The sequence below is a fragment of the Pelophylax lessonae genome, assembly GCF_965119305.1.
Source record: "Pelophylax lessonae genome assembly, chromosome: 8".
In the NCBI taxonomy this organism is placed as follows: domain Eukaryota; kingdom Metazoa; phylum Chordata; class Amphibia; order Anura; family Ranidae; genus Pelophylax; species Pelophylax lessonae.
The window spans coordinates 163,289,484-163,313,324 of record NC_138775.1 but is presented as its reverse complement, the minus strand read 5'-3'; the positions used below and the strand labels follow the sequence as shown (position 1 = coordinate 163,313,324).

The 23,841-nt window shown below is 43.6% G+C and overlaps 1 protein-coding gene across 1 annotated transcript in view; it reads right to left on the bottom strand.

The window, feature by feature from the left end:
- The window catches only part of STXBP3 (syntaxin binding protein 3), a 125,796-nt gene that overhangs the window by 16,693 nt on the left and 85,262 nt on the right, over positions 1 to 23,841 (bottom strand). The window contains exon 17 of the mRNA XM_082266129.1: positions 8,403 to 8,488. Within this exon, the coding sequence (XP_082122255.1) occupies positions 8,403 to 8,488 (86 nt within the window). The remainder of the gene's footprint in view (positions 1 to 8,402; positions 8,489 to 23,841) is intronic.

The window sequence follows — 23,841 nt, the reverse complement described above, 5'->3', positions numbered from 1 at the left end:
TGAATTTTAGTGGATGCAAAACACAATATAATACCCAATTTAAAAAAAAAAAACATAATATAAATACAGAATCTAAAAAATGGATTTTTGTAAAATCTTACCGTAAAATCCTTTTCTCTTAGCTCATTGACAGACGTAGTCCTCGGTGATACACCACCTTCGGGTTATGTTGCCTCCACAGGAGCAGGACTAGACAGGAAATTAAAAAGCTCTGGCCACACCCCAGGGGCAGTCCCAGAGGGTATATCCTCTCTCTCTCTGCCTCAGCAAATCAGTTATGTGAAAAAGCAGTCTTTAGAGATTTTAACCCAACTCAAAAAAACAGAGGGGCGGGGACTACGTCTGTCAATGAGCTAAGAGAAAAGGATTTTACAAAAATCCATTTTTCTCTAGCGCTCATTGACAGACGTAGTTCTCGGTGATACACCACCTTCGGGACGTCCCAGAGCAGTATCACAACTGAGGGGTGGGAAAATGGAAATCAAATCCCAATCTAGAAGGCCCAACCGGTGCCAACTAGAAGTTTACAATGCTCATTCTTAATGATGAGACTCAACAAAAAAAGAGAAAACAATTTTTTTTTTTTTTTTTTCAAACAGAAAAAAACCCTCGAGGTAGACCACCGGTCTCCTCAAATTGCGGCCTGCAAAACCTTGCGGCCAAATGAGGCATCCGCCGATGCCGTCACATCAATTTTATAGAATTTTGTAAAGGTATGTACTGACGACCAGGTGGCCGCCTTACATACCTGGACCACTGACGCCTGATGGCGAAAGGCCCAGGAAGTACTGAGCGCTCGAGTGGAGTGCGCCCTAACAGGGAACGGAGGACTCTGACCCTTAATAGAATAAGCCTGTACCACCGTTTGTCTAATCCATTTGGCAATGGTCGCGGCAGATGCAGGCAAACCCTTTCTGGGGCCATCCGTGATCACAAAAAGTGAATCCGTCTTACGGAATGATTCCGTAGCTTTCAGGTATACCCTGATTGCCCGAACCACATCTAAGGAATGCAACGCATGTTCCCGATGATGCTTGGGCTGAGGACACAAGGAAGGTAGTACAATATCTTCATTCAGATGAAAATCTGAAACCACCTTGGGAAGAAAAGATGGCTTAGGATGAAGTACTACCTTATCCCTATGAATCACTAGGTATGGGGACTGGCATGATAATGCAGCCAGTTCTGACACCCTGCGAGCAGAAGTAATAGCCACCAAGAAGGCCACCTTCTGGGATAAAGTAAGCAAGGGAATCTCCCTGATGTTTTCAAAAGGAGGTTTCTGTAGAACCGACAAAACCAAATTAAGATCCCAAGGCGGTAAGGGCGCGCGGACTGGAGGAGCCAGGTGCCGCACCCCCTGGATGAAATTCCGCACCAAGGATTTGGTAGCTAAAGGCTTCTGAAAGAAGATTGCTAATGCTGAAACTTGACCCTTGATGGTGCTCAAGGCTAGCTTCTGCTCAACCCCTTGTTGCAAAAAGGCCAATATTCGAGACACCGAATAGGTACGTGGAGGAAATCCTAAAGATTCGCACCACGCAATATAAGTTTTCCATGTGTGATAATAGACTTTGCTGGAAGTCGCTTTCCTTGCTTTAATAAGGGTAGGAATGACTGAAGCTGACAAACCTCTGTCCTTCAGTACTTGGGTCTCAATGGCCAGGCCATTAAACCCAGCGACTGTAAAGCATGATGGTAAATTGGTCCTTGAGACCACAGACACTCCCTGAGACGAAGTTCCCACGGAACGTCTACGACTAACATGTCCAAGTCGGCCAGGCCGGCTTGAGGAGGCCAGCCTAGAATTTCTAGGACCACTGGCGCTGATTGGATCTGAACCAGGCATCCCTAGAGGTATCTGGCCCCGACCATCCGAGAAAGTCTGGTCGTTTTCTGTTCCCACACATTTATCAGATACCTGATAGTTATCAGGAAAGGTGATCTTTTCTGGTTGAACCTCAGGGACCGAAGTCACCCGACTAGAGGCTACTTGGCCTATCTGGTCAACCAGATCCGATTCCTGTGAGGTATCGGGACTAATCTTAGGAAAAGGTAAAGGAAAAGATCTATTCAGGGAACGGTAATTACCGCTTCCTGTAGTACTTAAATGTTGAAAGGGAAGAATCGCACCGGTAGTAGTGGTTGATGCTCGATCTAATGTCCTGATTACCGGTGAAAACGTCCCCCCACCCTGAAACCGGGTGGGGGCGCACCTTCAGGCTGTGTACTCCTTTGCTTCGGGTTTGGCTGGGTTGGTCCTTTGCTTGTCCGACCAGCCCTTCTTGAACCCTCCTGGAGGAGTCTTGCCTTTCCCGCTAGTACCAGCCGGGCGCCCTTTATGGGCGGTAAAGAAAGGTCCTCGCTTGTTGCGAGGTCCCTTAGCTTTAGCAGCCTGTGGCAAAAAAGTGCTCTTGCCCCCAGTGGCATCCTTAATGATTTCATCTAGGTTGGCCCCAAATAGACGATTCCCCTGAAAGGGGAGATTTGTCAAGGTCTTCTTGGAACCTAGGTCAGCTGACCAGCATTTTAACCACAGCACACGTCTGAGGATCACCGCTGTCTTAGATGCATGCCCTAATAAGGGAGTAGTGTCCAAGGCTGCGTCACAGATAAACTGTAGCCCTTGTATAATCTGTTCCATCAAATCAGATGTCTCCTGGGGAATATCTTTTCCCCTAAGATCTTGGCGTACCATTTTCGCCCATTCCGTAAGTGTCTGGGAAACTAGACCAATAACAATTACTGGTCTAAAAGCTGACCCTATCAGAGAGAAGATGGTGCGGGACTCTGCTTCCATCTTTCGATCCACCGGATCCTTAAAGGACGAAGTGTCCTCCACTGGAATAACCGTGGCTTTATTCAGCCTGGAAATAGGCGGATCCACGACTGGTGGTACCGTCCATTTCTTAATGATGGATTCCTCAAACGGATAGCGTCTAGCAATACGCTTGGAAATAGTAAAGGTACGTTTAGAATGCTCCCATTCTCCTTTAATCTGATTACCGAAACATTTAGGTACAGGAAAAGCCTTCATCGTCTTGATGGGCTTATTAGTACCAAAAGGAATCTCTGTTTCAGTTGCCTCTGCCGGTAAAGCCTCAAGTTTTAAGGTTTCCTGCACTGCTACAACTAGTGCGTCCACCAATGCTTCTTCCTGAATAATAGCAGGAGAAGAAGCGTCCTCCTCACTGTCTGAGGGGGCTTTACCTGGGATAACAGCCCTTGCAGAGGAACCTGCAACTGCCGTGACCACCTCTGAATCTGAGTCAGAGGTGTCAGATGGTATAGGGGTAGGCGGGGGTCGCTTCCTTGACCCCCGTCCCTGACAGGCCGCCTCCACCCGAGCCACCATAGACTCCAAAATTGCTGTAAATGACTCTATACTCTGTGCACCGGCAGGTCCCGTGGCCCCCTCGAGGGAAACAGGTGGGGGAATATGTGTGGCAGGGTCCATGATAACTCCAGTTACTTCCTGGATAATATAATTCAAAAATAAAACTTTTCTTTTTTTTTTTTTTTTTTCGACCCCCAGCGCCACAAAAGCCCCTTAGTGTTACCTGCTAGGGATCCCTATCGATCGAGAGAGAGAGAGAGATAGACCCCCAGGCTCACCACTTGATGCTCAGAGTTTAACTGCAACAGGTTACAGCGCTGTCTTAACAAACAGGAAGTCTTTTGGCTGGCTGCCCAGGAAGAAAGGAGGCGGCTCCGCCCCTCTGTACGCCTTCCGGCGCCTCCCCCAAGCTCCACGAGGTGTTTGGATCACCTCAAACATGGCCGCCCCCATGCTGGAGACACGAGGCTACGCCAAAATGGCGGCTCGTGCGATCCAGCAAAAAAAATGGCGGCGGCCCGTACTTAATAGCGGTGTGCTGCAGGGCACACAACACTCTCACTGCATGGGGGATATGGCGTGGTTGGCGGTACCGGCCCTGGCGGACCGCATGGCCGTTCGGGAGGCCTGCTAATAGCTGGAGATCTGATTAGGAAGGCAGTCTACATGTCCGTGGCTTCTGACTGGTAGGTAGCTTATTCTTAACCCATAAGATTCCCAGAATGCCACAGATTACATCTTTAAAACATGTATACAATTAGATTGTTAGCTCCCAAACCAAGCCTCCTGGCTTTTTGCACACATAAAATCACACTCAAAGTAGGAGGATCTGTGTCATGTTGTAGGATAGAAAGGGACTCTATCTTACCATACAGAGAGGGGCCCGCGTTCACCACAAAACCCGTCAGGGGGAAAGGGGGAACATACTACTCACCATACCGGAACCAGGCGGGCACCAACTCCTGACAGTACCCCTCTCCACCGGGGCGGGAGGGCTGTCGACCGATACGGACGCCGTGACTCATGGTCTTTGGCGTTTCAGCGAGACGTTTAACTCGCGTGGACAGTCCTTTAATGGGACTTTGTCGCGGCCGACCCAGCGCGGAGCTATGGCCTGCACGCGCTCGTAGGCTGAACTGGGGTGACCACCGGATCTCAACATCCAGCCCGTCGCCCAGTTCAGCTTTCTTGCTTGAAGATCTCACAGGAACACTGGAGAAAAAAGCTGTCTAAAAAAAAAATCCTTTAAGAAAAAATTCTTGCCAGGACCTAAGATCCCAGCAAGGTATCTAGGTCCTTACTCCTAACTAGACAGAAAATAACTGATTTGCTGAGGCAGAGAGAGAGAGGATATACCCTCTGGGACTGCCCCTGGGGTGTGGCCAGAGCTTTTTAATTTCCTGTCTAGTCCTGCTCCTGTGGAGGCAACATAACCCGAAGGTGGTGTATCACCGAGGACTACGTCTGTCAATGAGCGCTAGAGAAAAGATGTTATGCTAAGTAAACAGATACCGAACATGTCACGCTTTAAAAAAAAAAAAAAATAAAAAATCACCCGTGGAATGAAGACAGACTAAAAAAGATACAATAAATTATCCATAGGCAAGATTTTAAAAGCCTTTACAGGCTATGAAGCCAGCTTTAATTAGGAGGCCCGATGCTGGAATTATTGTTCTCACCCCAACATTCACGAGAATACCTCGTGTGGTGCGATCATCGTTTATACACACGTGTGGGACCTACGTATGTGCTCAGATTTGTGCATAAGCATTGGGGGGGGGGGCTTTCGTTTTTCTTTAAATTGGGCTTATATATATTTTTCTTTCTATCGCAAGGAAAGAACAAACATCCCTTGTGATAGCATGAGCAGTGACAGGTGCTCTTTACTGAGAAATCTTGGGTCTATTAGGGCTCCTCTGCCCTTAAATGAATCTGATCAAACCAAAATCGATATGATCGATCAGATGTTTTACAAAGCAGTAATGGCTTGTAAACAAAAAAACTAAAGCGACTAAATCCTTGTTGCTTCTGGCTTTATTCGGCACAGATGAGGGGAGGGCAGCTAAAGAACTGCTTGTATCACTTTTACAGGAAAGCCCATCACCAGAGCCAAATTTTGATACCAGGATCATAGCTACAGCCATAATCCTGGTAGAACGGCTTCCTGACAATGACATGTACAGTATCTCACAAAAGCGAGTACACCACAAAAATTTTACTATATCTTTTCATGTGACAACACTGAAGAAATGACACTTTGCTACAAAGTAGTGAGTGAACAGCTTGTATAACAGTGTAACGTGTGCAGTCATCTCAAAATAACTCAACACAGCCATTAATGTATAAACCGTTGGCAACAAAAGTAAGTACACCCCTAAGTGAAAATGTCCACATTGGGCCCAATTAGCCATTTTCCCTCCCCGGTATCATGTGACTGGTTAGTGTTACAAGGTCTCAGGTGTGAATGGGGAGTAGGTGTGTTAAATTTGGTGTTCTCACTCTCACACTGGTCACTGGATGTTCAACATGGCATCTCATGGCAAAGAACTCTGAGAGTCTGAAAAAAAGAATTGTTGCTCTACATAAAGATGGCTTAGGGCTATAAGAAGATTGCCAAGACCTTGAAACTGATCTGCAGCACGGTGGCCAAGACCATACAGAGTCTTGGCCACTGTGCCATAGACCATACCATGCTCAGCAGTTGTCTTTGAGAAATAGATGCATGAGTGCTGCCAGCATTGCTGCAGAGGTTAGAAGGGTTGGGGGGGGGGGGGTCAGCCCATCAGTGCTCAGACACTAAAGATGATGCACAAGAAAGCCCGCAAAACGTTTGCTAAAAGACAAGCACACTAAGGACATGCATTACTGGAACCATGTCCTGTGGTCTGATGAGACCAAGATAAACTTATTTGGTTCAGATAGTGTCAAGCATGTCTGGCGGCAACGGGTTGATGAGTACAAAGACAAGTGTTTCTTGCCTACAGTCAAGCATTGTGGTGGGAGTGTCATGGTCTGGAGCTGTATGAGTGCTGCTGACACTGGGGAGCTACAGTTCATTGAGGGAACCATGAATGCCAACATGTACTGCGACGTACTGAAGCAGAACATGATTCCCTCACTTCGGAGGCTGGGCTGCAGGGCAGTATTCCAACATGATAACGACCCCAAACTCCACTCCAAGACGACCACTGCCTTGCTAAAGAAGCTGAAGGTAAAGGTGATGGACTGGCCAAGCATGTCTCCATATCTAAACCCTATCGAGCATCTTCAAACGGAAGGTGGAGGAGCGCAAGGTCTTTAACTTCCACCAACATCCGTGATGTCGCCATGAAGGAGTGGAAGAGGACTCCAGTGGCAACCTGTGAAGCTCTGGTGAACTCCATGCCCAAAAGGGTTAAGGCAGTGCTGGAAAATAATGGTGGCCACACAAAATATTGACACTTTGGACCCAATTTGGACATTGTTACTTAGGGGTGTACTCACTTTTGTTGCGAGCGGTTTAGACATTAATGGCTGTGTGTTGAGTTATTTTGAAAAATTTACAAAAATGTGAGGGGTGTACTCACTTTTGTGAGGATACTGTATATGAGGTGCATATATTTGAGTATCGAAAAATTACAGTTGCCTATAGTCGATTTTGGGCCATCCGCTTGCTTCTAGGTCACCTGAAAAGGAAATGGATAATTACGATTTTTTTTTTACTTACCCTGTAATTGCAGAAAAATATACTCGCCTTCCTTCTACTTCCTCCCCGGTGGCCGCGGCCCGCGATGTCACTTCCGCTTTGCAATGATTCCTGGGAGCTGAACGCCATCGCTCCCAGGAATCAATGCGCCTGCACCGGCCCCATCGTCAGTTCCGGTGCAGGCGCGTCATACCTTGCTAAACAGCTTCTGGGCATGCCCAGAAGCTGTGCAGGGATGACGCTGCAGCCCCGGATGTGACGGCGGGGCCGGCGCAGTGCATCGTGGGACCGAAGAGTACGGAAGAGGATCGCGCTGGCTTCAGCTGCCCACACCTGAGATGGCAGCGCTGGAGAAGAAATTTTCAAGGTAAGTATTTCTTCTAAAAAGGTAAGTGCGAACCGAATCAGATCAGAGGCTATCCATTGTGGAATGTACTAGCCCTGACTGTCCCGGGGGGATTTTCATTGAAATTTTTTTTGGGTGGCCGGAACTCCGCTTAATGAAAAATTGCAGTTTTCTGATTGATGAACTTTGCTGTTCATTAAGGGATGCCAAATTCCACCTAATGATTCCAATTATTATGCACAAATTAAACTAAACTAAAAGTAGGAGTCATACAAGTGGCTATGTTTAATCCTCCAGAAACCCCAAAAGCCATGACGCTCAAAAACGAAAGGTCTTTCTCTAGCTCCACTAGTAAGTAAGGCTTTCTCTTGAGATAGCACCCAGTGTGTCACAGCTCTAATCTCATTGCTGAAGATATTAAAATTCAACACTGACCTTTCCAGATTTCGACACTCTTGGGATGTTTTGCAAGATAATGGAACCAAAATTGGAAATAAAGTTCAAGGTATTCATAATTTTACCTTATTTCAAATTATTTCCTCTTGATGTTTTTAATTGCAATTTTAAAGTTTATTTTGTGACACGGCACTGCTATGGAATTTGTGCACTTTCTTGCACCTTTCTTTATCAGATCATCATAAAATTGCCTAGGAAAAAGAACAAGAAACGAAGAACGAAGAAGAAGCTGTATTTACCAAAATCTGCCCCATGGGAATTACAACGGAGAATAGGCTGAGCAAAACAAAGCCTATATTTTCCCAAAATTTGCTCTTTGCTCAAATTTCAGAAACTTGAATTAAGTTTGTACCTCTGTTTTCAAGTGTTCTAAGTCCTAATAACAGACTGCAAAATAATGAAATATGAGCACTCACTGAGGCTGTGCTTTATATGATATTTTATGAATATTCAGAACACCAACAACTTAGATTTCTAACACTTCAATATAGCTTGTATGCTTTCAATAAAGGTAATGGTGATACACAAACTTTCAAAAAATGGTCATGTTAAATGGAATGATATAAGCTTACACTTACCTGACTGCTCCAGAACCATTCCAAGCTGAAGGACACTCTGAACAGAATGGCCACTCCCTGGAGTCTAACTTGTTCTCAATATTGTCCTGTACAAAGATGAAAGGTAAAACCATTGTCAAGCAGATAAGAGGTATGAAACTACAGTCATGGCCAAAAATATTGGCACCCTGCACTTCTGTCAGATAATGCAACACTTCGCCCAGAACATTGTTGCAATTACAAATGTTTAGGCATTCTCATGTTTTTTTCCTTTGATTGTACTGGTATGACACAAAAAAGTGGAGAAACAAAAAACAAAAATCGGACACATTCCACGCAAAACTCCAAAAATGGTCTGGACAAAATTATTGGCACCTTCTCAAAATTGTAAGAAATAATTGCAATCCAAGTTTGTGATGCTTCTGTAATATGCAATTAAACATACCTGTATCAATTAACAGGTGCTGACAATATAGAAAATCACACCCGCAACCAGCTTAGAGAAAAATGTACTTAAGCTTTCTGTTGTGTGTCTGTGTGTGCCACACGGACCATGGAGAAGAGAAAGCGCAGCAAAGAATTGTGTGAGAATTTGAGAATAAAACTTGTGGAAAAGCATGGACAGGCTTAAGGTTACAAGCCCATCTCCAGAGATCTTAATGTTCCTGTGTCCACTGTGCACAACATTGTCAAGAAGTTTACAGCCCATGGCACTGTAGCTAATTTCCCTAGACATAAAAGAAAGAGAAAAACTGATCAAAGACTGCAACAAAGGAATGTTTGAATGGTGGATAAAGATCCTCGATCAACTTCCAGACAAATTCAAGCCAACCTTTAGGCATAGGGTACAACTGTCAGCTCACACTATACATCACTATCTGAATGAAAAGAGATGCTATGGTAGGAGACCCAGGAGGAGCCCGCTGCAGACACAAACATAAAAAAGCCTAATTGGAGTTTGCCAAAACTTACCTGAGGAAGCCAAAATCCTTTTGGGAGAATTTGCCGTGGACATACGAAACAAAAATTACAGCTTTTTGGTATAGCCCAGTATTCGGTTTTGAGAAAAAGCAATGAGGCCTTTAACCACTTTAGCTCTGGAAGATTTACCCCCCCCCTTCATGACTAGGCCATTTTTTTGCAATACAGCACTGCGTTCCTTTAACTGACAATTGTGCGGCCGTGCGACACTGTACATAAGTTTTTTTTTTTCTTTTTTTCCCCACAAATAGAGCTTTCTTTTGGTGATATTTGATAAGCTCTGCCTTTTTTTATTTCTTCCTTCCGGCTATAAAACCTATCCAAGTAAAAAAATAAAAATCGAAATTTCTTCATCAATTTAGATTAGTAAAGGAACCAGCGCCTAGGAAACTTGTGTACCAAATGTAATTAAAAAATACTAAGAATAAATTAACAGAGATGCAGCAACTGAACCATAGCAATGCTATGTGAGAAGTGAAAAAATAAATTAGGCGCAATATCTGTTTAAAAATATTTCTGCTAATAATATACAAAATCACTTAGCACCCACCATTAAAACCACTTTTTGTATATTAGCAGAAATATTTTTAAACAGATATTGCGCCGAATTTATTTTTTCACTTCATCAATTTAGGTCAAGATGTATTCTGCAACATATTTTTGGTAAAAGAAAAAATGCTAATAAGCGGCTATTGATTGGTTTGGCGCAAAAGTTATAGCCTTTACAAACTATGGGATATAGTTATGGAATTTTTATTTCTTCTTTTTTTTTCACTAGTAATGGCCACGATCAGCGGCTTACAGCGAGACGGATATTGCTGCGGACAAATCGGACATCGAACTGACACACTTGACTTCTTTGGGAACCTGTGACACGAATACAATGATCAGCACTAAAAATATGCACTGTCACTGTACTGACACTGGCTGGGAGGGGGTTAACATCAGGGGCAATCAAAGGGTTAACAATGTGCCTAGCTGATGTTTCAGTGTAGTGGTTAGGTTCTTTTTTTCTAGTGGAAGGCATGGATCAGTGTTCCTGCTTTACAGGAACACATGACCCATGCCTTTTTTACTGATAGAAGATAGAATGGCAATCTACTTTGTTTGCATAAGCAGATCGCTATTCTGCCTGTGTACAGAACGATCAGCGGGTGCCGGTGGACATCGGGTCCGCGGGCCCACTAATAAGCTTCCGCTGTGTAGAATCACAGCGGGAGCGAGCCCCTGGCAGTGTGCAGTCACACCTGATACCCGGAAGTGCAGGATCACGTATATATCAGTGCTGAACTGCTATAGGGCGGTCAGCAAGTGGTTGAAAAAAAAAAAAAAAAGAAGAAGAAGAACAGTCCCTACAGTCAAACATGGTGGTGGTTCACTGATGTTTTGGGGATGCTTTGCTGCTTCAAGCACTGGCTGTCTTGACTGTGTGCATGGCATTATGAAATCCGAAGACTACCAAAAAAATTCTGAGGTGCAATGTAGAATCCAATGTCAGAAAGTTGGGTCTCTGTCAGAGGTCATGGGTCTTACAGCAGGACAATGACCCAAAGCACACGTCAAAAAGCACTCAGAATTGGCTTTAAACAAAGCACTGGAGAGTACGGAACTGGCTAGTAATAAGTCCAGATCTAAATCCCATAGAGCACCTGTGGAGAGATTTCAAAACTGCAGCAGCGGCAAAGACCTGGAGCAGTTGGCAAAAGAAGCGTGGCCCATAATTCCAGTAGAGCGGTGTAAGGGGTGTGCTACCAAAATGTTAAATTGAGGGTGCCAATAATTTTGTCCAGTCCATTTTTGCTGTTTTGCGTGGATTGTGTCAGATTTGGTTTTTTGTTTCTCCACTTTTTTGTGTCATACCAATACAAACAAAGGAAATAAATATGAGAATGCCTAAACATTTGTAATTGCAACAGTTTTCTGGGCGAAGTGGTACATTATCTGACAGAAATGCAAGGGGTGCCAATATGTGTGGCCATGACTGTATATAATCCTATTTTACAAAAATGTTATTAAATTTTGAAATCGAAATACAAAAGCGTATGTTCAGTTTGCAGGTTAAACAGAGGAAGTAAGCATGTATGCTACAGAAAAAATATTCTAGATATTAAGCGACATCCATATACAAAAGAGAAAAACACAAAATACCGGTAACCAGCTAGCTGACTGCTAGTATGGCGATACCAGGGATGGGTAGTAGATTAGGGGAAGGGATAAAGACCTTGGATTAATCCAAAGATTGTATTCGGTTCCAAAGTAAACAATGGCTCAACGTGCAGCTACCGGTTTTGACAGCACTCCAGGGATTTTTAGGCTGATAAACAGTACATACCACACCGGTCAAATGGTAATACACTGTAAAGCGTAAAAGTCTTCGAAACGCATTGGGTCTTTGGTAGGAGTGTGTGCAGAGGGAAGGTCTACATTCAGATAGGTCTTCGGGTGCTGGCCTCAGACAGGAGTATATGCTGAATGGGTAGCCATTAAAATGCTTGAAAGACTAGTGGCTTTGTAAGTAGGATTTTAATCTAATAAAAAGTTTATTTTTTATTTTTATATGTATCAAAAGGAGAATGCTCTGTCCTCTTATGTTTTTGTGAGGAAAGTGGTGACCCTGACCTGAGGGTTGAACAGCAGTGAAGCAGCATCAGCCTGAAGGTGAAAGGAAGTTTTAAGGCAGGAGTGGATTGCAAGATGGAGCAGCCCTGTGAGGGACAGGCTGCTGTATGTCAGAAAAAAACAACTCTGCCAGGGAGACAATGCTGGGATTGCACTGCAAGTGAGGAGAGAAGGAAGCTCACCACTACTGCTCATTGACACCAAGGCTGGGAGGGTGACTGTTACAGATTGCAGATTCTGTGGGAGTGCAGCATTGGCTATTACCTTCTGACTGGTGTGGTATGTACGGTTTTATCAGCCTAAAGATCTATGGAGTACTGTCAAAACAGGTAGCTGTTTAATAGCGAATAAACCTGACTTTATGAACTGTAATGGATCAACCGGCACCCGACTGGGTACCTCTGTTGATGCTCCTAGTGCTTCCCGAGGGCTCCAAGCACTCCACCAGACACCATAACCACCTCAGACCCCATGAACCGCCGCAGCTTGGTTAGGGTCTCGCCGTCTCCTACCCACCCTGGACGTATGTCAAGGCTCCAGGTTCCCGTGGGTGAACCTCTCTTTCCCCAGAGAGTGAAACAGGAACAAGCTCTTACAAGAGCTTAGTGATTATTCAAGGCAGTACGAAGAGCATAGCAATTCCTTGTAGCATATTTCCCCAAACATGAGCCGAGACTTCATGAAGGGGTAAAAACAGACAATAGGACAAGACTGCCAAGGACAGTCGGTGGGTCTCTTTCCTTGACATACATGGAATACACATCTAAGTGTCAGTGTAAAGTGGGATTAAATCTTCATAGTTCAGGAGAGATATTGCTGACAAATATTACTGTCCCACTTGAAGCAATCCAAACCATTAAGTATCTGTCTTTTACTCATAGTGACGGTTAAAACAGTCACACTGTTGAACAGCAGAAAGACTGTTTAGTAGAGGTTTGAATTCACTTAGGTGCGGGGAATGGCAGAGGAGTTCATCTCCAGGAAAGGAATGTGTAACTGAGAATTGCCTATGATAAAAGTAGATCTGTCAGTGATCTCAATCTTTTCAGCAGATTGTGAATACCAACATTATCCACGTTGCCTGTTTATTTTTATATGAATATTAAAAGATTCTGGACATTTGAGGGATAAGCTGTGTCCTGGTGTTTTAAGTGTTTTTATGTGCAGGGGTTATTCAGCACCAGCTGATTTAGGTATTTAATCCAAGGGTGGGCCTTGGTGAGAATGCAATCAAGGAGACTATTTTAGAATAGCCATTACAGAGGGTGACAACATCAGTTACAGTGGCAATCTCAGTGTTGTGGGTGGTGGAGGGGACTGATAAATGGATTTGCAAGGAATAGTTAAATGCAAAAGAAAAATTATGCCAAAAGTGCCAAGAATCACAAAGCTAAGGGTTCTGTATTAGAAAGGGGGCAGAGAAAAGGAAGGAATAAGATTAAAAAATAGGTAATTAAAGAACATTTAGTATGAGGAGAAAGGTGGGGGAAGGGGGGGGGGGGCTCCATTTCACAGATTATCTTACACATTAAAAAGGGAGAGAAAAGATGTACAAATGTTTAGCTCATGGTTATACTCCAACCAAGCAGATCATGTTTTCAGGAATTTAAAAGGAGTATCACTTATAGAAGTGAATCATTATAGAAGTGATAATATAGAATTATAGAAGTGAATTTTTCCTGTGTCATGGTACTCATTGTTTGTTGCTTTTTCTTCCATACTGTTCATGGAAGATTATCTCCCAGCATTGGCAATTGTTTGGTGTGTGGCTAAAATAAACCAGTTTCCAGTCAGACCTATTGAGAGCACAAACTATTGACAAAAAAAAAACTCCAGCGCTCAAAAAGTGATGGGACAGCGGTGGATGTTGTCTAGGTTCTCTATGGCTCCGGGTAAATGCACAGACCTTGTTGCCCTCCAAGGGTTGGGAAACACCCAATGGCATTGATTCCGGGAGGGCTTTTTACTGCACTGCATGCTCTGCACCCCCACCTAACCAAGGCCAAGCATCCCAGATGAAGGAAGGGATAGTGAATGCACTAGCATGCATTCCACACTAAGCAGTCTTCTATTCAATTTACTTTAGATCACATCGAACAGTGCAGCCCATACAGTTTGTTGGCAGGGAGGACCATCTGCCATAGATAGCCACACATGGTAAGCGGTTACTTTGCCTTATATCTCAAACAACATTAGTGTATTTTTACTCAATTACTGCAGTGTTTCTTTTTTTTTTTTTCGGTCTTCCTTTTGGAAGTGCACATGTGCAGGTGCTTGGTCTTTAGTGGCAACTTATTTTATGGCTACTGTTTCTGATCATTTGGTTTGATGAAAATCATGCATTTATTTTAAATGTATCTAATTTTCATTGTTTGCCAGTATCAGTATTATTGTTTTCAATGTATAGGATTATGGCCTGTTTATTCACCACTCCCACCCACCAGTGGGAGCGGTCCTGAGACCATGTGATGAGTCTCACTTGTTATTTTAAGCATGTCAATGCAACTTTACAGACTGGCTCTGAGGAAGAGGGGATCTCCCCTCAAAACGTGTCAGCCATCTGTAGGTCCTCCAGCGTGTTGGACATAGTCCCTGACCTGGTTGCTTGCATGTCCATCGTGGACTTTAATATGCTTCTAGCACTGATTTGTTTGCAAGCATACTTCTTTACATTTTTACATTAATAAACATCACTTGGGTAATGCCCAAGGTTGGTGCGCTCTCTTTTCGTTTTTTCTCTAGTGATATCACAGACATGCCTATGAAGCAGTGCTTCCCATGGATCGAGTTAAAATTTTAAAGGATTGAATGAATTAGGTTATATAGTCCTATCCACAATCTCTGGGCATTGCTGCCACATGTGAAATAAGGTGCCCTGGACTCCACAGCCTCAAAAACAAATGGGAGAGCCAGAGGGCATGAATTTAGCTAACCTTTCAGGGGTCATGTACAAGCAGAACAGCATTTTGTGGGCAGTCTCATTTGAAAGTATATCAAAAGGAGAATTTGGCCATTGCTAACCAGAATTTGTTCCAGTCTGAATACTAAGCCTTTCACGTGTGGGGGCATATTTGCATCTGCTTTCAAATGGGGTTAAACGTTATTGGGAGGGTGTGGTCTGTTTAAGCAATGTGTGTAGAAAGTGTGTTAGCTGACTAAATCGAAAATATTACAAATGGGGGCGTTTCTAGTGCTTTTAAAGATATATTTTAAGTGTTATTTCAATATATTTAACATACAACACTATATGGCTGCTTGGCACCCCACTCGCTTTCCGCTTTGTTTCTTTTCAGTTATCGGGTTTCCAGCCTGACCAAGTAGAGGCAGCCTACCTTAGCCAGCCAGTTTATTATTGTTTAGTATCATCTACACCTCTGGCTTGGTTTTATTTGGTTTATGTATTATTGATTTCAAGAATTTTTTTATCTCATATCTAGGTGTACATAAATGATGGATAGACTGGTCTTCTTTTACTATGTATTGAGAAAATTTTTACCCATGAGTACCGATTCACACTAGTGCGATGCCAGACATCGCATGCGATTCGCACCGCATTGCAGTGCATATCACATGCAATGTCTATGCGATGAGATATCAGCCATACAAAATGTATGGCTGAAATCGCATCGCATTTGCACCAAAATAGTGCAGGACCCTTTTTGGTCCACACTGGAATCGGATCGTATGGGTGTTCACACCTATGCAGTCTCATTCTCATTCCTGCACCATTTCACAGTTCACACTGTGATCTTTAAACCAATCTGGGAATGTCATTAACCTTACATTGACACCCCCAGCGTTTTGCAGATCTAAGTGTGAACCACTGTGCAATTCTGGTGCGATGCGGCAACCAGCACTGCTTCGCAGGGTTTCCTACATTGCACCAGTGTGAACCTAGACTTATTAATGGTAACAGCCCTTTTAGCTGGAGAGAATTGTATATATGGGCTTTTCGGCTGTTCCTGAGCAGTTTTTGCACAACAAGCCTTCTTTTTTCCCTTTAAAGATATAAAAACAATTGGACCCCAGCAAGAGAAAAAAAAAAGGTCATCTAAATATTTAGTGCCTTTGGTTGACCACCATACAAAAGCCAAAGCATTTACTAGTGCTGGAGGGAATATTTGTTTATGGGGAACACTAATGACCGGGAACTGGGGGAGAAGAGTCTACCGAAATATTTGACCAAGTTCCATTGCTTTAGCAATTGACATAGGGTATATGTGGGTATAAAGCCAACTTGGTCTTTGTGGACTAGCTTGCCCAAGAATGTGTTGATTCGTTTTGCCAATATTTAAAAGATTTAAAATCAATTCAAGTGAAAAACATTGAAAATGTTGGAAAAATTCTATGGCTTTTGTCTTTTTCTTTAGAGAAAGAATGAGGAAGCATATAAACGGGATAACTTGCTAAAACTTCTCGTATGTTGATAGGATTACTGTTAGCCCATTATGAGATGTTTGTAGATATAGTTTAAACACGTCTTTACAGAATCTCAATTGAGCAATGGCCTCTTATAGCTGAATTTGCCCCTCTATTTGGTAATATAATCAAATTCAAAACAAGGTGTGCATGCCCACACAGCAAAAGACCTAGGGACGACACCTATAGATTATTAGGGCTTTGTTAGACTGATTTGTTGGGTGCGTGTGTTTTCACTTATAGGGAAGGATATATTCAAAACATTCCTCTGTTTGGTTACCTCTATCTGCACTGCAGCAATTAGGAGTATATTGGGAAGGTCTCAGATTTACCTGATACCAAATTTCCTCCCTATTCAAAAGGCACTCCTGGAAAAGTGTCCGTAATCTTTCTATTCTACGCCCTAATTGGCAAATTCTCTTACCGACATACAAGAGTGGACAGGGGCATTTTGCTATGTATATTACCCCTTCTGTACTGCAGTTGTAAAAATATGTAATATCAATTTCTTCTCTGTGTGTGAAAATGCCCACCTTGTTTTGAATTGGACGTCTTTACAGAAGTCTAATTTAAAAAGAAATAAAAAATAATAATAAGGGTTTAAAAACGTGAAATCTGGAAATGAAAAAACACATTTATGCTGCTAAGCATTTACAGTATGTAAAGCAATTAGACATTTTTGTTTTAATCATTAGGTGTCTGTGTTTAGTCTTCACAGCTCTCCACACTTGTCTCAAGTCTTGCTGGTGGTAAGGATGCAACTTAAAGTCAGAAAGCAAGAGGACATTATTGAGGCTGGGTTTACACTGGATTGTGGAGCGGCTTGCATCATGAGGTCCGGTGTGTCCTGTTTGCCATTTCATGTCCGAATTCGGTCTGATTTTCTGGCTGAATTCGGACCTGAAATTGACTAGAAGACGCACACACGTTTCCTGCAAACCGCTCCGCAGTTGTCTGGGAGATGTGTGAACCGGCTTCTTTGAGAGCCAGTAACACTCGCCTGACATGCGAATTGGATGCAGGGGAAACCAGTACCAGTATGAACCAAGCCTGAATAACAATGACGTCTACAGTGTGTGCCCTGAAATGCTCTAGGATTGGATTATATGCAGTCTGTTCATGTCTCCTTGTAACATTTCTGTAAATGCAGTACAAAGCTCAGAAGAGAAACCAGTAAAATTATTTTCTGGTTCTGCAAGGGCTTTTATATAATTTTCCTTTTCCTCACATTATTTAGAATTTGTCAAAAATCTCACAGAAAAACTGCTTTGAAAAAATTTTAAAAAAATGCCCCCTTCCCAGCATGGTAATCCTTCTTCCTTCCGGGTTTGCAGGCTCTGGCTGCTTAAATGGCCAATTTGTGGGCCTATAAATGGACAACATGTTGTCCATTAAGGAGACCTGGAAGCATGTGCCGGTGACGTCCCTGGCTGTTTCACATGTAAATATCTCCTAAACCCTATCGGGTTTCCGGGATGCCTAGGTCTCTCGTCCACTGAGTTCTCTAGGACCATCAGCTACCCCAACTTCGGTGCTGGGAGACCCCGACCTCAGAGCCCTTCTTTAACCACCTCCCACCCGGCCATTGTACATATATGGCCGGGTGGGAGTCTCGTCCTTCTGATCGGACGTTCCGGAACGTCTTTCAGAAGGAGCAAGATCGCGCTGCCGCGGGCACGCGCACCGGCGCGATCTCGATGTGCCTGTGTCCCTCGGACACAGAGCAACAAGATGCGGCAGGAGGGCCCGGTGATTGGCCCTCCTGATCACATGACGGCTGTGTCCAATCACAGCCGTCATGTAATGTAAACACAGCCGTTGTAACGGCTTCGATCTCTTCTCCTCCTGACAGATCCTGTCAGTGAGGAGAAGAGGAGAGGATCGGTGCTGCAGCCAGGGGGATCAGTGAGTATTTCTAAGTACTCACTGATCACAGGGGGGGGGGGGTCTGTGCTGGTAATCAGAACATTGATTACCAGTGCAGCCATGGGGGGGGGGGGGGTGCCACTAGAGCCACCAGGGATGCCCACCATGGCCACCAGGGATGGCAAACAGGGCTCAGAGAGCCTGCCAGTGGTGCCCTCCCTATCAGTGCTGCCCACCAATGCCATCAGTGCTGCCCACCAGTGCCCGTTATTGCCATCTATCAGTGCTGCCCTCCAGTGCCCATTATTGCCCACCAGTGCTGCCTATCAGTGCCCCCCATCAGTGCCAATCAGCGCTGCCCATCAGCGCTGCCTATCAGTGCCCATCAGCGCTGCCTATCAGTGCCATCTATCAGTGCCCATCAGTGCTGCATATCAGTGCCCATCAGTGCTGCATATCAGTGCCACCCCATCAGTGTCTCCTCATCGGTGCCTGTCAGTGCGGAATCATCAGTGCTCATCAGTGCAGGAAAAAACGTATCTATATACAAAATTTTATAACCTAAACAAAAAAACTTTTTTTTTTTTTTTTTTTTCAAACTTTTCGGTCTTTTTTTATTTGTGCACCAAAAAAGAAAAAACCTGGCGGTGATCAAATACCACCAAAAGAAAGCTCTATTTGTGGGGAAAAAATGACACAAATTTGGTTTAGGTACAGTGTTGCATGACCGCGCAATTGTCATTCAAAATGCAACAGCGCAAAAAGCTGAAAATTGGTCTGGGAAGGAAGGGGGTTTAAGTGCCCAGTATTGAGGTAGTTAAGCACTACCAACAAAAGGAGGACATGGAGACACTAGTACTACGCATGGAGGAGGCACACTGCAGGGACCTGCATGCAGTCCGTGCTAAAGAACAGCAAATATCGAACAGGATTTCTATAGGTGAGACTTCCTTAACCACTCTGGAGAACAGAGTCTCACAGCTAGAGCAAGCCCAGACATCTCAAGCTGCGCATGTCACATCCCTACAACTGCACCTGGAGGAGCTTGAAGATCCAAGCCAGCGTACCAACCTGTGGTTTAGGGGCCTTCCGGAGGCTACAGGGCAGGAATCACTACAACCTACGGTCCTGACGATATGCCAATGGCTGGCTACCTCAATACCAACCCCCCCCCCCCCTCCGGGACCTAGAATTTGATAGGGTGCACAGAGCCCTTGATCCCTGCTCGGCAGACCCCAATAGACCGCGGGGTGTCATATGCCGTTTACACCAGTAAGCTTATACTGATCACATTCTGTGCAAAGCATGGGAGGTAGGTAAAATTGACTTTGATGGGGCTTCTAATAAAATCCTCCCAGACCTGTCCACGGCTACACTAAAGTGCATGGCACTGCTGCGCCCTCTCATTGACAAGTTTAGACAGCTGGGATGCACATACTGCTGGGGATTTCCTATCTCGCTGACAGTACGGAAAGGCCCTAAGCTCCCGAAAGAACTTTATGAGATACTTCGGATCCTTCTCATTTAAGTGTCTATTCCACTACAGTCTGGTCGCTGATTTGGAGCTGCTGAACCCCTAACCAAAACAAGTTTTCTATATATTTAACCTCCTTGCTTGTGGAAGGGCTTTGTTCTCTAATTTTTTACAGTTCCAATATACTGACTGGCAATATTCTAGTAACTGAGATTACTCTCCAAAATTCACCTGTGAACTATTTGCAACACTTGAGAGGGCTTTCTTCCTCAATGTTTTACTCCCCCTGGTGTACCGAATACTCTCTTGGGCCCCCTGCCATCCAGGACTGATCTGATGAGTGGGGCGGAGATCCCTACCGAAATCTCCTCGCTTGTAAAGACAGCTTTTAGCCTACTATCCCTGACAGATTCAGGGCTTATATCTCATCCTTTTCAGCATATTGTTCCAAGTTTTAGATTTAGGTTTTATAAACCAAATAAAACAAATGAAAAATCAATCAGCATTACCAGACCGTGAATTACTGTTAACCACGTTTTATACAAACATGGAACGCAGTTTGCGGAGAGAGAGGGTGTCACACCCTTGTCTATATTAGGCGTTGCCCACCCTGGAGGCCCCTGTAGCCTCTTCGCTCTTCTTCCCCTAACCTTCATATGCACCAACACGCCGCAAGCGTTTGCCACTCGGTGCTGTGGCTGGGGGGGAAAATGGGTGCTGCCACTGGGTTTTCAGGGGTGCCACATGTGGTGTTGGGGTCTCCACATTTTAGCTTCCCCAAAGTTCACTAGGGGATTGACATTTCTCTTTCCTCACACACGTTGCTGTTTGTGTTCTGTTTTTATTGATTGCTGCATTATTCTTCGGACTATACAATTGCTGATGAGCTCTGGCATAGAGTTCTGCTCCCAAATTATTTCCAACCACTCCCCACAGAGCAACCATATAAAAACACACAGAGGGCGCACCAACCTAGTGCATTATCCTGAGACAAATTTACTGAATAAAAGCATGGTAAGTATTATACTTACAAAGTTGCAATTGTTAAAAGTGCATCACAGACCTCAGCAAGTTCCATCCAGTCGTATCAACATATACAACAGAAACTGAAAACCCCCGTGAGCTGACGCATTTGGAGAAATTCCCCTTCTTCAGAGCCACATGAAAAAGATTACCAGCACCCTTCTTTTATAGAGCTGATGACAGGAAATGGTTTTAGGTGTAGGCGGGGCAGCTACTCCCTTCTCCAACCCTTGGACATGAATACTATTACAATGTACATTTGGAGATACATACATCTCTCTCATAAATATATATATATATATATATATATATATATATATATATATATATATATATATATATATATATATATATATATATATATATATATATATATATATATATATATATATATATATATAAAATAAAGGAGGGGGGGAGAGGGGAAAAATTTAGGAAAAGTATTCAAATCTTCATTTAGTCCCCCTGGCCTGAGGGATCTCAAAGTGAAGATCCACTAGGTCTCTCTCTACTGCACCACCTATGAAATCTCCGACCACTTTCAAGGTCCTTGGCTATTGCCTCAATCCCAAAGACCCTCATACCTCATGGATCCGCATTATGGTTCTGCCTGAAGGGTCGAGGAACCGAATAGTTGTTCCTAGTTTTATTTTATCCTCCCTCTTATCCTCCTTACTATTCAAATATGCGCATTTGTGTTAGCTGAATCTAACCCTAAGAGGGTGTGTGGTCCTTCCTATATATAGCATCCCACATGGGCAGATAAGACTATAGATGACGTAGGACACAACACAGTTAATCAACTGCTTAATTTCACTTTTTTCAAATTAAGTTTGTGACCATCGGTGCCAATCACTTCCTTCTTGCGATGCCACATATAGAAGCAAGCGCCACAGTTTTTAACCTCCCATCTATAGCTACCTTTCTGATTGAAGACAGTAGACCAGGGGCCCCTTAAGAGCTTACTCCCATTATCAGGTTTCCGCACCCTACTAGGGGCAATATAGCTCCTTAGGTCCCTTGGTCTCCTAAAAATCACCTTAGGTTTACAGGCTAGATGTTGTCCTAATATAGGGTTCTGTTTAAGGATGTTCTAATTCCGCTTAAATATATGTTCGATTTGGAAGGCCTTTATACTGTATATGGTACAGAACCTAACATGATTTCCTTGTTTAGTGTTCTTCAATCTAGGTCTAGGAAGTTTAGTTGTCTCATGGAGTCCTAGGCAAGAACCCCCTCCATATTGCACCCAATACTTGAAGAATGCTTCCTCAATAAGGTCTTCTTCATAACCTCTCTCTAGAAACTTTGCTTTGAGGATAGCACCTTGTTCCTCATAATCAACTCTTCTTGTACATGTTTGTCTTAGTCTACAGTATTGGCCCAATAGGACATTGCGGATCCACCTGGGATGATGGTTGCTGGCTACATGCAAGTATGAATTCCACGCTCTCGGCTTGAAGTGAGTTTTGAAGTAGATATTCCCTTTCGCATCAGATCTCAACTTCAAGTCCAAGACCACTAGGCAATTGGAGTCTACCACATGTGTAAATCTGATATTGAAGGGGTTTGCATTACAGTATGTCAAAAAACCTCCAAGTTCCTCATCTGTCCTATTCCAAACGATCAATAGGTCATCAATATACCTAGCATACAGGGCCAGATTAGCCCGAAAGAGATTATTTGTCTGTATGCAAGAGTCCTCCTAGCATTCCATGAACAAATTAGCATAACTTGGGGCAAATCTGGCCCCCATGCCAGTGCCCCTAATTTGCCAGTAGAGCTCTCCTAGATATGTAAAATAGTTGCGCGTTAAGGTAAAAAAAATTTAGTTTTTCAAGCAGGTAGCCTGTGCTGGATGTAAATTGCTATTCTTTAATATTCCACTGCCCTCAGATTGAACTCCTGTTCTATAGAAGTATATAAGGATGCAACATTCAATGATACCCATTTATAGGATGAACACCAAATAAGCGGGGTTAGCATATCCAGCATGTGTGTAGAGTCTCCTACATAAGATGGTAATTCTACTACTAGATCTTGAAGAAAATAGCATCACTAGTAACCTGGGGTGCTATATGGACTATCTATTCCCGTTTTAATGGTTCTTCCAGGGGGGTTGGTCTGAGCTTTGTGTATTTTGGGTAGATGATAAAGTGTTGGGTAAGAGGATGTTCCTTAAGCAAAAACTGATGTTTATTTTTGGATATTAATTGATTGACCAATGCCTCATTTAATAGTTCTTCCAGGGCTATTTTATACTCGGGAAAGGGATCACGAGGAAGCTTCTTATATGTTTGGGTATCGCCTAATAGTCTCAATGCCTCTGCTAGATGTATATCCCTGTCTTGCATGACTAATCCACCCCCTTTGTGTGCTTGTCTAATGATCACTTTGTCATTGTTCTTGATGCTGTTTATAGTGTTTCGTACCTCTTCTGGGAAATCCACATTTATTCTATCTAATGTATTCCTGCTCCTATTTCTCGGTTTGCTGCAGATCTTTTTTAGTTCATCAAACACCACTCCATAAAAGGTAGGTATGCGATTCCCCTTTGCCCAATGAGGGAAAAAGGTAGATTTGGGCTTGAATAGGGTGTGGATAATATTCCTGTGCTCTTGTGCGCAAAGTTCCACCTCCAATTCAAGTTTGTGTGCAACGTCTTCACATGCTCCTTCCTCTATTAAATTTTCTAGGAGGGAAAGTACATGACCCTCCCGGATGGGACTCGTGTATTGTGGTCCCTCCAATTGGGAACTACTAAATGGAGGTGCTGTTTCTTTGAGGGCATGATACCTCTTTACAGTAAGGTTTCAAATATATGTGTTGCAATCTAGAAACAGATCAAAGATTTGGGGGGTTCTTAGGTGCAAAGCTGAGGCCTTTTTGCAATGGGTCCAACTCGTTCTCAGAAAATACCTAGCTGGACACACACATAATATATATTTTTTTTCTACTTTTTTTTCCCCATGTACATTGCAATAGTATTCGTGCCTAAGGGTTGGCGAAGGGAGTGGCCGGGTCGGCAACACCCACACCTAAAATCATATCCTGTCATCAGCTCTGTATAAAAGAAGG